The sequence below is a fragment of the Quercus suber genome, unplaced genomic scaffold (genome assembly GCF_002906115.3).
Source record: "Quercus suber isolate HL8 unplaced genomic scaffold, Cork oak 2.0 scaffold_428, whole genome shotgun sequence".
In the NCBI taxonomy this organism is placed as follows: domain Eukaryota; kingdom Viridiplantae; phylum Streptophyta; class Magnoliopsida; order Fagales; family Fagaceae; genus Quercus; species Quercus suber.
In genome coordinates, this window is record NW_027069879.1 from 153,229 (window position 1) to 167,814 (window position 14,586).

At 42.4% G+C, this 14,586-nt stretch overlaps 1 protein-coding gene across 1 annotated transcript; it reads right to left on the reverse strand.

Annotated features, from left to right (window-relative positions):
* Positions 1-2,601: 2,601 nt before the first annotated feature.
* Positions 2,602-4,299, reverse strand: LOC112019456 (expansin-A8). Its single transcript, XM_024051974.2, has 3 exons — positions 3,981-4,299; positions 3,330-3,642; positions 2,602-3,178 (listed from the first exon to the last, which is right to left on the reverse strand). Exons 1-3 carry the CDS (start codon positions 4,114-4,116, stop codon positions 2,875-2,877), a joined length of 753 nt encoding a protein of 250 aa, XP_023907742.2. The 5' UTR covers positions 4,117-4,299; the 3' UTR covers positions 2,602-2,874.
* Positions 4,300-14,586: the final 10,287 nt, after the last annotated feature.

The following is a 14,586-nucleotide window of genomic DNA, read 5'->3' on the forward strand; positions in this document are numbered from 1 at the left end:
CAAATACACTTAGAAAAAAATGATTTCATTTAACTTCAACCTTTCAATGAAACCTACATAACTCCAACGTTGCAGTATCATTTTATTGTAACCCATATGAGTAGGCTATGACCAAGGAAGGGGGCTTGCGTTTTTTATTCAATGGCGGTACCTTACGGTTTTGATGCTGAAGTTAGACATTGTAGATTTTGTGAAAGTTATGATTTGCTTGGAGTCTTTGGGTGTTTGAAATTTTGGTTTGGGAAAGTTATAAATATATTTTATTTTAGAACTAAAGAAAAAGAAAAAGAAACATTATAATTGATTATTTATGAAGTTATTTATTTATTTATTTTTAATTTTGTGTTAGAATTCATAATTTGTAAGTTTCTTTGTATGTAGCCATACAACAAAATAAGTATTAAGGGTATGTTTGAATATTGTTTATTTTGTTGAAAACTGAAAACTGAAAATACTGTAGCAAAATAATTTTTAAATGTGCAAATAGTACTGTGAGACCTAGTTAGGAATGGCAACGGGTCGGGTTCAGGCCGGGTTTTTCCATACCCGGACCTGACCCGCGGGCCAAGACCCGTGGCCCGAACCCGGCCCGTTTACTAAGCGGGTTTTTTTCCCGGGGCCCGGACCCGTCCCCATCGGGGCTCGCGGGTCCCGCGGGCCTCGTTAAGAAATTGGGCCCAATTCGTGGCCCAACAAAAAAAAAAAAAAATTGAAGCGTTTCTGTTTCTTTTCTTATTCTAATACATTTTCTCAGCATCCAAACAATGCACCAACAATCAAAACCTTAGCCTAGTAAAAAGAAACTGAAGAAAAAAAAAAAAAAAAAAACACGTCAAACTCATATTTAACAGCTCATTTCTCTCTCTTTCATCACATTTTCATATAACCAAACAGAGCACAAACATCCATCGTTGTTACCTTAGAACAAGTTTTCTCATTTCTGGAACCCTAATCGTTTTCCCCAAACGCTTTTTAAGCAAAAAAAATTGCGAGAGTAATAGACTAAGACGACGAAACGACGCCGTGGAAAGGCTCTTGTCATCTACAATGCTAAATGGCCTAGAGATTTTCTCAGAGTTTTGAGAGAGAGAGTCTTTGGAGTTTAATCTCATATTTTCAGAGACTCATTAAAACAAAAAAATTGAAACAAACAATCAAACATCTATATTCTCAAAGACTCATATTAAAAAAAAAAAAAAAACATAAAAAAAAAATTAAGAGAAGTAGAGAACAGATCGGCGTTGAGAACTTGGCCGGCGATGAGATTGAGAGTGAGTGAGAACAGATCGGCATTGGTGAATGCTTGGAACGGCGGTGAGAGGCTGAGATCTTGGGCGGCGCTGCTTGGGCGGCGTTGCTTGAAAGCGAGTGAGTGAGACCGTGTGAGCTGAGATTGAGAGAAAGAGAGAAACCCACCTGATCCTGTGCACATGATGGCCGGTGGTGATAGAGATCAGAGGTTGGGGAGAGTAGAGTGATGTGAGGAGAGTGAGAGGAAGTGAGAGCAGGCCGATTGGATTGGGAGAGAGAGTGAGGCTGCTGAAGAGTGAAANTACCCGACCCTATTCCTAATCGGACTGGGTAAAATCCGGCCCATTAGGGTCGGGCCGGGTCGGGTATCCGCGGATCGGGCAAAAATTGCCATCCCTAGACCTAGTTTTAAATAATTTTTTTTAATAAAGTAATTGTGAGTCTCATGAACAGTGCATGAGACTCACTAAAAAAGCAAAGAAACACTCTTCTCTTCTTGCATGGGACCCACAGTGCACGTTCTCAAAAAAGAAAAGAAAAAAAAAAATGCCAAAACGCAGAAGCTAGGAATATCATCAGTATCCAAACAGATATTAAGTATTATATGTAAATTTTAATATACATCAAAATAATATCAAATGAAATTGCAAAGTAATTTGTGCATTTGCGCGGGATAACATCTGGTTAGACATAAATGGTGGCCCACAGTTATATTTTCTGATGAAAAGTCAGTGTATGCTGTTGCTTACGTTCCTGTCTGGTTTCTTAAGTTTTTTTGGGAGTAATGGTTTTTGTCAACTAAATGTAAAATGTTCACGGCTCTTGCTGGCAAAATAAATATTCTCTGTTTATAGTTCGACCAGTTATTATTTGATGCCGACCTTATGCAAATATTTGTTGAGTTTATGTGGTTGGTTCCCCCTTTTAATAATGTAAGCTACAGCCTACAGGCTTTAGTGCTGTTATTTAATTTGGATACAACTCATACAAGTAGTGTAGACTGAGAGGTACGCAAATTTATTAGCTAGCAATTCACATACGAGCCTTGGAGTAGTTATGCACTATGAATTGTTGTAAACTAGGCTAGTATGTAAATATATGGGTAGAAGTTGACATAAGAGCCTGGGAGTAGTTATGCTCTTACAAAACTGCACAAACCGCTAATCCTTGTTCCTTGGCTTATCTGCTTGGTTTTAGGTAGTATTCGCTCAAAAAACATAAAAGTGAAGCAGGTAATTTTGATCTTTGGAACACTGGAGAAGACTTTCTGCACAGGAATCTACGTAGGATAGTCAAAAAGTGACAATAACCAACCCCAACAGAGTTTGGTACCAAATTGAAAATAGAAACTTATAGAGAAATTGATGGCCTTGATTTAAATAAAAGGCAATTTGATAGAATAACAATGTTTTCTTTATGAGTGACGTAGTTCACAAAGTCACAAATTCTCACTAAATATATAATAGGCCTAGCGGGTGCCAATAAGCCACCTCAGCAATAAACGGCCATGTAGGCCAAGACCTCTCTACTCTACCCTGTGTATCACACCCTCACTGTCACAAACAATGGCATAATTACCAATTGAACATATACATATATCAGTTAAAAAAAAAAAAAAAAAATCTAGAATTGACCACCCTCAAATGTCTGTCCAAATTGCCAATTTCCTGGAACCACGTCGTAGCTAGTGACAGTCTTTCCATCACTGGTGGTGACTTGGAATGAGAGACTTTGTCCATTGAGGTTGTTATTGCTCTGCCAATTCTGGCCCCAGTTCCTTGACATGGTTTGCCACCCTGTGTTAGACCCTTTGATGGACACTGATTGAACATCTCCTGCGCCTCCAACGTTGGTGATCAACACCAAGTTGAAGTAAGAGTGACCATTGATGGTAAACCTTATTCCTCCTTTCTTCACACAGGGGACCCTGTTTTGACCAACATAGGCAAGTAATTGAGATTAGCACACCAAGCGTTTTCATGACGAGTAATGCTAGACACAACATTTTTTACTATTATTGACACGGATTGTTGTGATAGAAGTAGAGGTTAATGATACGTTGTCGTTGTGTTCATTACCTTCTAAATGCTATGGGAACAATTCCAGCTTTGTATTGAGCAATTTGCAAGAAAGCAGGCTCAGCCAAGTCAAAGTGTTGAAGAGGAGGATTGCACCACCCACCGTTGTCGTTAGACAAGGCATAGTTAGGAGGGCAGAAGTTAGTGGCAGTGACGGTGAGAGTACCAGGGAGACACCATCTGGGATCATCATTGCATCGCATCTCATAACAAGCTCCACAGCTCAAGCCATTGTTGAATAGAGCAGTGCTGAGTGCTGCAGTGTTAGTCCCATATCCTTGGCTGTAAAGATTTCCATATCCACAAGCACCCCCTGCAAGCAATACCAAGATATATAGCCCCATGAGAAACCAATCTCCATAGAACACTCATTCTAAATGAAACTTATGCTTATGGTTACTTATGACCAAGTAATATGTTGACTTGTATACCAACGCCCCAAAGCAACATAATTTAACGAACTTTTACTTGCTCCCTGCTGTTTTCTTCTAAGAAGAGATTCTAAAAGTGTAACTTATTTGTGTATTTGTTGAAAGTTGATTAATGTATCTTTGTATCTAAAAAAAGATGAAGTTCTAAAAAGTTGTGCATAAACAAATAAGTTAAAAAGTTAAAAGTAAAAGTTGTTGGCAAACAAATACTTAGACTTACCCATTGTGCCAGAAGCGTCTCCCCCACCATAGAATGTGGCATGACCAGTTACCCACCCTCCATCATCTCCATAAGTGCTTTGGAGGCATAGGACAAAGACCAGAAGAGAAATGGTGGAGAATGCTGTGATGGCCATTGTGTCTATGCTTGTGTAGAGTGGAAGAGACTAGAGAGAGGGTTTGAAGTTTGAATGGAAAGTGCTTAGTGCTTAGACCAAGCGGAATGGGGTTTCACTTATATAGGAAAGGGGGGCGTAAAGTTTGGACCTTTGAGGCGTTAGAGAAGAAGTTTGAATGGAAAGTGCTTAGTGCTTAGACCAAAGGGAACGGGGTTTTACTTATATAGGAAAGGGGGGCGTAAAGTTTGGACCTTTGAGGCGTTAGAGAAGTGGGGTCATGTTGTAGAACTAGACAAGTCATTCATTCTCACATTTGACAAAAGAGCCAAGAACCACAAAAGCATATTCATATTTTCAGGTCATATACAAGGATCAAAGTGCACATGCAAATGTTCTGGTTAGACTACCAACTGTTTAGCCAAAGGACCCCACATGCACATGCATTTCTCAACCTTTTTCTTTATCCTTTAATATTTTCCTTCTTATAATTATAAATTTTTATGCATGTTACGTGTGGTTTTTGTGGTATTTACTTCTTCAATGCCTGAGATTATGCAATCAGCTAGCCAACAATTCAGCTATTCAAGGCCCTTGATTGGGGGGAGCTCTTGAGGTCACAGAAGTCCAACTTGGTGGGCTACTGATATACCAGACGGAACAGAAGAATATGGGTCATTTATACATAAAGGAATAGTGCATGCTATTTTATACATGTTTTGCACCAATTACTCCGTTTGAGAATGACAATTAACAGGTTAACAAGTAGCTCATTAGATGTTTACTAAATTGGCAATATTGTGAAGATATGAGCTAATTGGAAAGGCAAGTTCATAGGTGTCATAATGTTGAGATTTGGAGCATGATTCCCCAGTGCTTTTTATTTTTATTTTTTCCCTTGCTTTGCATGATTGATGTACTTTTAGTGTTTAATTTTGGTGTATCGTTGTACACTTTCACTGTACATGGTTGGTGCCCTTGACTTTTTTTTTAATGAAATTTTGTTTATAAAAGAAGTTTCAATGGAAAAATAGAAGTTAAATTTACCTGAGCGTCACACCTTAGAACTTCAAGAGCAATGTTTTTTCAATTCATCATAAACTTATTATTATTCAATCGAAATCCTTTCATTTATATTTATAGGTGGCTGACCTATATATCTATTAGAATTTGAGGGCTCGTTTGGTAGAAGAGTTTGAGTAATGTTGTTTGTAATTTTTTGAAATACGTGTGGGCGAAAAAATATGTAGAAATATGTGTTATCTATATCTATATATATCTAAAAGCTGAAGCGTAGTATTTATTGTTGCTGCGCTCCAGTTGAGTCATATCAGCATCCACCTCATTATCATTTCCTTTTTAATTTTTCTATAATTGTTTTAACATTTGCTTTTTATTTTATTTTAATATTTACATTTTTTCCAACCTTTCTCCACCTTTACCCTTTCATCTCTCCACTACCCTCTACATAAATATTATTCGTCTTCTTTCACTTCATCTTCCTTTATTTTGTCTCTTCTTATTCACATTATCTTGCTATAAAATTGTAACTATCTATTCCATTCTATGTATAGTTTTCTCTCACAAAAAAAAAGGCTCTCTCTCTCTCTCTCTCTCTCTCTCTCTCTCTCTCTCTCTCTCTCTCAATTTTTCGATGAATTTTTTATACATTCTTCTATTTATGCCAAATTACTAATCTTTGGGAATCCTTTCTTTTCTTTTCTTTTCTTTTTTTCTTTTTTCTTTTCTACACTAGAATAATTATGCTCATTTTCTCACTTAATTTAATCGGGTAGTGTAGGATTAGGATTTGTGGCCCAAGCCCAAAACAATGAATTTGTAGAGTATGGGTGAAAGAGCTAGGTTAAGTATGGGATCAACAACAATGAATCACAACCTTCAAGCACAAGCCAACATGAATTTACACGTAAAGAATGGATATCCGAAGAGTTATATTATTGATTATCTGATGAACACAGATCTTAGGGTTATAGTCAAGTTCTTCCTCCCTCTCTGTTTTTTCCTCTCCCTTCACTTTACGTTAGGAGCTTCTTTCCTTTATATAACCTCCCTTCTCCTTATCTCCATCGTCCACTTGTACCTCATCCGTGAGTCTACTTGAGTATATGTCATGTCAAGCATCTCCTTTAACTCTGTGTGAGTGGAGGTAGGTGAGGCTACACTGTTCAGGGGTTTTCTTCACATAAATGCGGCTAGAAAAGTTGCTGCAGAGTATTAAATACGGTGGTAGCAGCTTTCCCTTTAGATATTTCTTCATCCTTATCGTCTCCCAGTGTACTCAGAGCTTATCTTGATCAGGAGGAGTCCTCGGAAGATCATCTTGACCTTTTATACGTTCAATTGATCTATACTATTCGCGTCAGAGGAATATAACCTCTTCGGACAAAAGATGACCTCTTCGGATTGTAATCACTCTTCCCTCAGAAGATGACCTCTTTCGATTGTAATCACTCTTCCCTCTGAGGGTCCCACTTCCAGATGGGTCTTGCCCTTACCATCTCCTTCTTCTCGGTTGCACAGTAGCCATCATATGGGCTCTTGGCCCACTATGTTAGACTGTGCCCTTTTCCCCCCACATGTAGTTTGCCGGAATTCAAAAAAAGGTTCTCTCTCTCTTTCTCTCTCAATTTTTCGATGAATTTTTTTATACATTCTTCTATTTATGCCAAATTACTAATCTTTGGGAATTTTTTTTTTTTCTACACTAGAATCATTATGTTCATTTTCTCACTTAATTTAATTGGGTAGTTTGCCGAAATTCAAGTAAAACCAGACAATAAGAAATTCTACGGCATTGGAGAACGCCTGAATATATACATGCCAAAAGTTGAAAGTCAGCAAATTAGTGTAGCTATGATTAAGCTTCAAACAAGATTGATGGTATTGCCAATGTTTTTTAATTAGCGTCCTTATTTCTATTTCTCAATATTTGTTTCCTAGAATTAGTATTAGTCTCATTTTTATTTTCTCTATTATATTCTAGGTAAATCAAGAGTTCTTTAAAACTCCACATTGGTTAATGCCATTTAGGTTTGTTTTTTTAATTTTTTTTATTTAATTGCTAAATGTTATCCTATTTTTGTTCTTTCTTATAACTCTAATTAATGTTGATGGTTCCTTTTTTTTTGGTTAGCTAAGGTTGATGATTCTTTCTTATAGAGAAAAGAAAACAATTGAATTTCGTATAAACCTATACCTAAAGGGGACATGAGCCTTTGTTTATTTGATTAGAGACAATATATTAAAGGGACATATCATTTGGCCATTGCATTACATTTCTTAGAGGTTAAAAGATAAAGCTTGTCATTATAGGAAAACATTTTGGGTGGGGATAAGGGCTTCATTTTGTTTGCACCAAGAGTAACAAAAGATCCTATTATAAAGGAAGCCCACAATCATATCACATGCTTATTACACTAAACATGAACACAACCAATTATTCTCTCTCACCATGTTTCTACTACATTTGCATTTAGCAACCTAAGATTAGAATTTATTCCCAATAGAAGACTTGTAGAATCATTTAGTTTTTATAAGAAACTAGTCACAGACTTGCATGATGCATGAGAATATAAATATTATGCAATGAAATGTAATATATAAAAAGTAATAGTTACTTCAAGCATTGTCTTTTTTTAAAAAAAAAATATTTTTACACTTATTTTTTTTTAATCTTTTTATCTCTACAAATATATCATTTAAATTTTTTTTTTTTGGTGTATTTCATTAATGTTTTTCAAGGTGAACCATATTCTTCTAACTTTGTTGTAGTGTGTTACATTTGCTTAATATACAACTCATCTCTTAAGGAATAAGGAAATTATCATAATAATAAAAAATCATCACAAAATTACAATGTTAACTTAACCAAAATTAAAATAAAACTAAGAAAATAAAAAATATATTTTATAATAATTTATTAGTCAAAAAAATTTGTAGGCATATTCAATTCCTATTTCTAAAAACAACTAAGTATTAATCCAAACCAAAATTCAATCAAAATTATAAAAGGGAAAGAAAAGACTTTTTGATGAGAAATTAAAAAAACATAATACTAAAACACATATTAAAAAAAAAACCATCAATCTTAATTACAGTTATAAGAAAGAACAAAAATCTTTTATGTGCAATTGTTCTCTTTATTGGCATTTATTGTTACATATTTTATTTGTGGGGCCAGAAAATTGGGTAGCCTTGACCCACTCCAAGCCAGGCCCAAATGGCCCACGCCGAGAATGCATGATGAGTCCAAGGATGAAAGCGCGAAGACCAACCCCTGAGGAGCTGTCCTCGGGCGTCTGAGACCTCGGAAGAACACGAGGACCACCCCACCAAAGGACTCCTTGAATATCCGAGGAGGAGAGGGCCCAGTGCCACGCGTCGGCGATGGGAGCACGGCAAAGGAGTAAGCCTTAGGTGAGCCGTCACCTTCGCATTGAATGCGCTCACCTAACCCCCCTGGCCACATTAATGGGGATGTAACCCCTTGATAGGGCAACATCGATCATGGTGAGCCACTTGAGTACGGATAAGACCTCTGATGGGACGGAGGGTCAGAGTGGAGGCCAATGGATGATCAACAGAAGGAATGAGAAGATAGGGGAAAAAGAAGGATATAAGAAAGGCGAGCAAAGAATGAGGGGGGGAATGGATTTTTGGGGGATCATTCAAGGGAATGACATAGAAGAACTTAGAGGGTGTGTTAGTTTTAGGGAGAGGGGTCTCCTCGGACAAGTGCCAAGGAGCTACCCTCAGTTGTAAACTGGGCTCACTCCCCTTCAATGAAAAAGAAGTGATTTGTATTCCGTTGCTAGTCTGTTAGGGACTAAACCTTCGGTCCACTCTCTAAAAATGTATTGTTGGGGAACCTTTCTAAACTGAGACCCTACAATTGGCGCCGTCTGTGGGAAGGATTAGTGCACTAGCAGGCGCAACGGGCAATCGTTCTTAAGTGGTCGTTTTACAGAAGGTGGGTAGCAACGCATCAAAAAAAAAAAAACATTGCAGAAAAGTAGAAGATTCAATAGAAAAGAAAAGAAACTTGATATTATTTTATTACACGGAAAGTACAAGATACAAACAGAGGCTCAGGCAGACGTGTTTTACAACTATCTTTATAAGCTAATTCTACAAACGGATGCCCAGGTAGACCTGTTCTAAAACTAGCTAGAGGAAAGGGGGCTGAGGCTAGCCTGCTTCAAGGCCACCAACAACTCCTTATCCGGTGCGGCAGAGCTGGAACAAAGAGAGGAGCCGACGCAGGTGCTCCGGGAAGCCCTCCCCCATGATGTGCCCTTGATTCTCTCCAATCCTCACGAGCGTTAGCCGTTGGAGACGGTAACACTCGGGAACCAGCCATGACATGAGTTCGCGTGTCTCCTCCGGCAGGGGTGTGCCCCGAGGAGGAGCGTTAGGTACTTCAGGGACATCCTTCCTGGCCACCGTGCATGGCACTATCAGGGTTACGCCGAGGCTCTGCCACGCCGGAAATCTGATAGGGGCTGCGGTCACGACGACTCTTGGCCGGGGCGGTAGGACCTTTGGCCTGTGTGTCCTCACACCAACCCAGGGCTGCCCCGTATCTCCCAGCTCTGGTCACAATCCTGGCAAAGTTATTGAAGGGACGTGTTTCTAGTTGCGTTGGGAAGTTCATGGAGTGTGGAGAAACCCTTCCCCCGGAAAGCCTTATATATAGAGGATGAAGACTGGTGGGAATTAATCCACATAGAATTCGAAAAGAGAATTATCAACAGTACTGATCACAAAGATACCAAATCCCAAGGGGACCGTAGACCGTTGGATTTGTATCAATTCACGAAGATATTAATGAAGGCGTGTCTCGCGCACCGAAACGTCAAGTGCGGAGCACGAACGGCCAAGGGACGCCTCGTAAATGAAAAAGATGGAGACTTGAATTGAAGGCGAGGTCAATGCCACGTGTAAGATCACAGTTCGACCCAAGGAGGAATCGTCTCCAATAAAGCAGTCCGAGGACAAACCCCTTCATACAGAAGAATGGAAGCGTTGGACAGAACCAAGGCATTGCATGGTCCTCGGACTCAAGCCTATGGGGAAACTAACCGCTCAGCTATACCTAGGTACTAGACAGAACCAAGGTATTGCATGGTCCTCGGACTCAAACCTATGGGGAAACTAGATACTTACAGAAGAAGGGAAGCGTTAGATAGAACTAAGGCATTGCATGGTCCTCGGACTCAAGCCTATGGAAAAACTAACCGCTCAGCTATACCTGGGTACTAGACAGAACCAAGGTATTGCATGGTCCTCAGACTCAAACCTAAGGGAAACTAGATACTTACAGAAGAAGGGAAGCGTTAGACAGAACCAAGGCATTGCATGGTCCTCGGACTCAAGCCTATGGGGAAACTAACCGCTCAGCTATACCTGGGTACTAGACAGAACCAAGGTATTGCATGGTCCTTAGACTCAAACCTATGGGGAAACTAGATACTTACAGAAGAAGGGAAGCGTTAGACAAAACTAAGGCATTGCATGGTCCTCGGACTCAAGCCTATGGGGAAACTAACCGCTCAGCTATACCTGGGTACTAGATAGAACCAAGGTATTGCATGGTCCTCGGACTCAAACCTATGGGGAAACTAGATACTTACAGAAGAAGGAAAGCGTTAGACAGAACCAAGGCATTGCATGGTCCTCGGACTCAAGCCTATGGAGAAACTAACCATTCAGCTATACCTGGGTACTAGACAGAACCAAGGTATTGCATGGTCCTCGGACTCAAACCTATGGGGAAACTAGATACTTACAGAAGAAGGGAAGCGTTAGACAGAACCAAGGCATTGCATAGTCCTCGGACTCAAGCTTATGGGGAAACTAACCGCTCAGCTATACCTGGGTACTAGACAGAACCAAGGTATTGCATGGTCCTCGGACTCCAACCTATGGGGAAACTAGATACTTACAAAAGAAGGGAAGCGTTAGATAGAACCAAGGTATTGCATGGTCCTCGGATTCAAGCCTATGGGGAAACTAACCGCTCAGCTATACCTGGGTACTAGACAGAACCAAGGTATTGCATGGTCCTCGGACTCAAACCTATGGGGAAATTAGATACTTACAGAAGAAGGGAAGCGTTAGACAGAACTAAGGCATTGCATGGTCCTCGGACTCAAGCCTATGGGGAAACTAACCGCTCAGCTATACCTGGGTACTAGACAGAACCAATGTATTGCATAGTCCTCGGACTCAAACCTATGGGGAAACTAGATACTTACAGAAGAAGGGAAGCGTTAGACAGAACCAAGGCATTGCATGGTCCTTGGACTCAAGCCTATGGGGAAACTAACCGCTCAGCTATACCTGGGTACTAGACAGAACCAAGGTATTGCATGGTCCTCGGACTCAAACCTGTGGGAAAACTAGATACTTACAGAAGAATGAGAGTGTTAGACAGAACCAAGGCAATGCATGGTCCTCGGACTCAGGCCTATGGGGAAACTAACTACTTCAAAATATCCTAAGTGTTAGACAGAACCAAGTCATTGCATGGTCCTCAGACTCAATCCTATGGGGAAACTAACTACTTCAAAATATCCTAAGTTAGGAAAGGATCAAGCCTTACCTAACCCTTGAGACGTAAGAGGGCTGCCCATGCATACATTCTTTCCCCTTATCATTGTTATTGGCGCAATTGGCCGACGTATAATTCAAGCTAAAATCGTGCAAATCAAAAGAAAAGAGGGAAAGCAGGCAGCGTGTAAACAAATAAGCAATTAAAATCAATAGAAAGGGAAATTAAACTCCCATTACAACAAAGTGTCCATAGAGGTCGTGTGACAAGAGCCGCCTTATATAAAAATAGAAGAGAGAAGAATAATGAAATAAAGTAAAATGACATAAAGGCATAGACGAGGGTCAAGCAAGCGACAAAAGCAGGATGAACCAAGGCGCCAGGGGATCTACTCCTTCTGCTCAGGTTGGACAAGGGCAACCTTTGACTCCTCCAAGCCCTGGCCTGAGGGGACGGCCTACAGGGATACGGTGAGAGCGGCTGCTTCCTCGATGGTGGGAATTTGAGCATCGAAAGGGACCTCCACTATCTCTTGGGCACCTCCTCACTTGGATGCTCCCTTAGTTCAGCAGCCCCCACCTCCTCAACAATCTCCCCTGCCTTAGCGCCATCAGGGGCGACCTCGTGGATAGCAGGGGAGTAGTACACTCTCTCCGCCTTCCACAGGTCGGACGAGGCCTCCACCTCAGCTTGTTTGAGGGCCTCAGCCCAGACCTAGGAGCAGTATCGCCTACATACCCCCGAGACTTGAGCTTTATAGAGGGCCTCTAACTCAGCCACCTCGTCAGCGTAGGCTGCGGTCTCAGCCGCCTTCTTGGCAGTCACAGTCATCTCCCTGCCAAAATTCTCCTCATCCTTAGCCCGTCGAGCCTGGTCTCTGGCCCACTCTGCCTCCCTCTGGGCCCCCTCGACCGCAATCACCTTAGCCTGTAGATTTGCGATCAGATCCCTCGCGGTCTGTAGCTGCTCCTCTGCCTCGCCCAGGCGCCTTGTTTGCTCCTTGGCCTGGTTCGGGCACCCTCAAGACCGGACACTGCACTATCCCGGGCCCTAGTCATCGCCTTCAAGTCCTCTCGGGCCTTGGCGAGGTCAGCCTCGGAGTTCTTTAGAGCCCGAGTGGCCTGGAAGCGCCAATCACGCTCCTGGTCGAAGGCCTTTCCCTGGTCATTCGCCGCCCCCTCCAACCTATAGATGGCCTGGACAGCCTGCCAAAGTAACCGATGCGCTATAAGCCCAACAAAGAAAAAAGGGGGAAGCGAAAAGGAAAGGAAAGGGAGTCAAAGCTCTAGTCCTTACCATCCCCAGGTACTGCTTAAAGCTGAGGAAGACCTGCTTACTCCTCATAGAGTCCAGCTCGGCCATGTCCGCTGGGAGCAGCAGGCACCTCTCCAGCGCGTCGGCCACATGCGTGCCTTCACCCTCGTTGAAGTCCCTGAGGGAGGCATCATCCTTCAAGGGCTCCCCATGGAGCATCGGAGCTGGGAGCCAAACCTGAGCCTCGGACGTGGTGTCGACGACCTGTCTGTCCTGACTTTTGCCGCCTATCTTAAGCTGCTTGGACTGCCGCAGAGTGTTGTCCTCCTCCTGCGAGGACACCGTCTAATCTTCCATAGGCCTTTTGCCCTTATCCTTCTTCTTTTTGGGGTCGGCAAGCACGGTCCTAGAACGCAGGCCCGTCTGGGAAAGAGGAGGAGGAGGGGGAAGCTTCTGCTGAGCAGAAGTCAACCTAGTCTTCGGAGGATGAGGAAGCTTCTGTTGGGACTTCCCCGGTTGGTCTTCAACCAGGTCCAACAAGCTGGTGGTGGGCTTCCTCTTGTAACCCATCGCTGGTAGAGGAGGGGCTTCTGAAGCAAAGAGGTCTGCTTCGGTCAAACAAGGGTCGCCCAAGTCCCCGGGAGGGTCCTCGGACTGATCAAGCTGTGCGAAAACGTCGAACGCGTCCTCCTCTCTCTCTGGATCCTCCTCGGCAGCCTCGACGAATGCTGGGGAAGAAGAAGGGATGGCTACAGTAACAACTTCTGGTTCTGAGGGCTCCTCGAGTAACTGAAACTCGTCCCAGGTCACAGTAATCCTCTGAAGCCGAGGATCGTTGGCTCGAATCACGTGCTTTGGAACCAGGAATGATTTCTGGACAGGTTTATATCCCAAGATTTTGTGGGCGGCCCTAACTTGATTGTCGTCCTCGTTTATATAAGCCGACGCCCTCAGCACCTTCTGCAAATCTTCCCTGTTGACCAAATGGAAGTGGCGCTCAAAGGCGTGCGGGTCTGCAAATGGAAAGCACCACTGCATTAGTAAAAAAAGAAGGGGGAAGAAAAAAGATGAGAACTTGAAACCCCTCCTGTTTCCCACTGCCCCACCTGGTATTCCCTCTGTTGTTGGGTAGTGAAGGCCATTGTGCCACTCCCCTGACACGATAAGAAAATCCTCGTTGAGCCCCTTGCTGGACTCAGGGAGGCACTGAATGAGCCGCACCCTGTCGTCCCTCGTCTTCAAGTAATAAGACTTACCCTTAAGGAGCTGAAGGTTGTAGCACCAGTTCACGTCATGGTGGGTCAACCTTAGCCCCATCTTCTCGTTCAGGGAGTCCACATAGTCCAGAATCCTAAAGACGTTTATCCCACACTGGGTAGGGGCCAACTAGAAGTGCGTGAGGTAGTCCCTCATCACCGACCCCATGGGGATCGTCATCCCCCCTTCAAGGAAGACGACAATGGGAATTACCACCTCGCCCTCTTGTCTGTGTATGCGCCAATCCCCGTCCTCACAATATCTCAGACCTACATTGCCGGGAATTCTGTAGTCGGCGATGAATTTCTCCATTGCCTCCTCAGTATCGACGTATTTCTTAAACCTACCCATCCCAATTGACACCTAAAAGAACTAAGAAAGAACAGGCGAAGTAGAAGAAGGGGTAA

What these genes read in the sequence shown, in the direction of transcription:
- LOC112019456 (XM_024051974.2), bottom strand. Translation starts at nt 4,116, where the DNA reads ATGGCCATCACAGCATTCTCCACCATTTCTCTTCTGGTCTTTGTCCTA. An exon ending in AGACGCTTCTGGCACAATGG is followed by an intron (nt 3,643 to 3,980) that starts GTAAGTCTAAGT and finishes TATTGCTTGCAG; the next exon opens with GGGGTGCTTGTGGATATGGA. An exon ending in GTTCCCATAGCATTTAGAAG is followed by an intron (nt 3,179 to 3,329) that starts GTAATGAACACA and finishes TGGTCAAAACAG; the next exon opens with GGTCCCCTGTGTGAAGAAAG.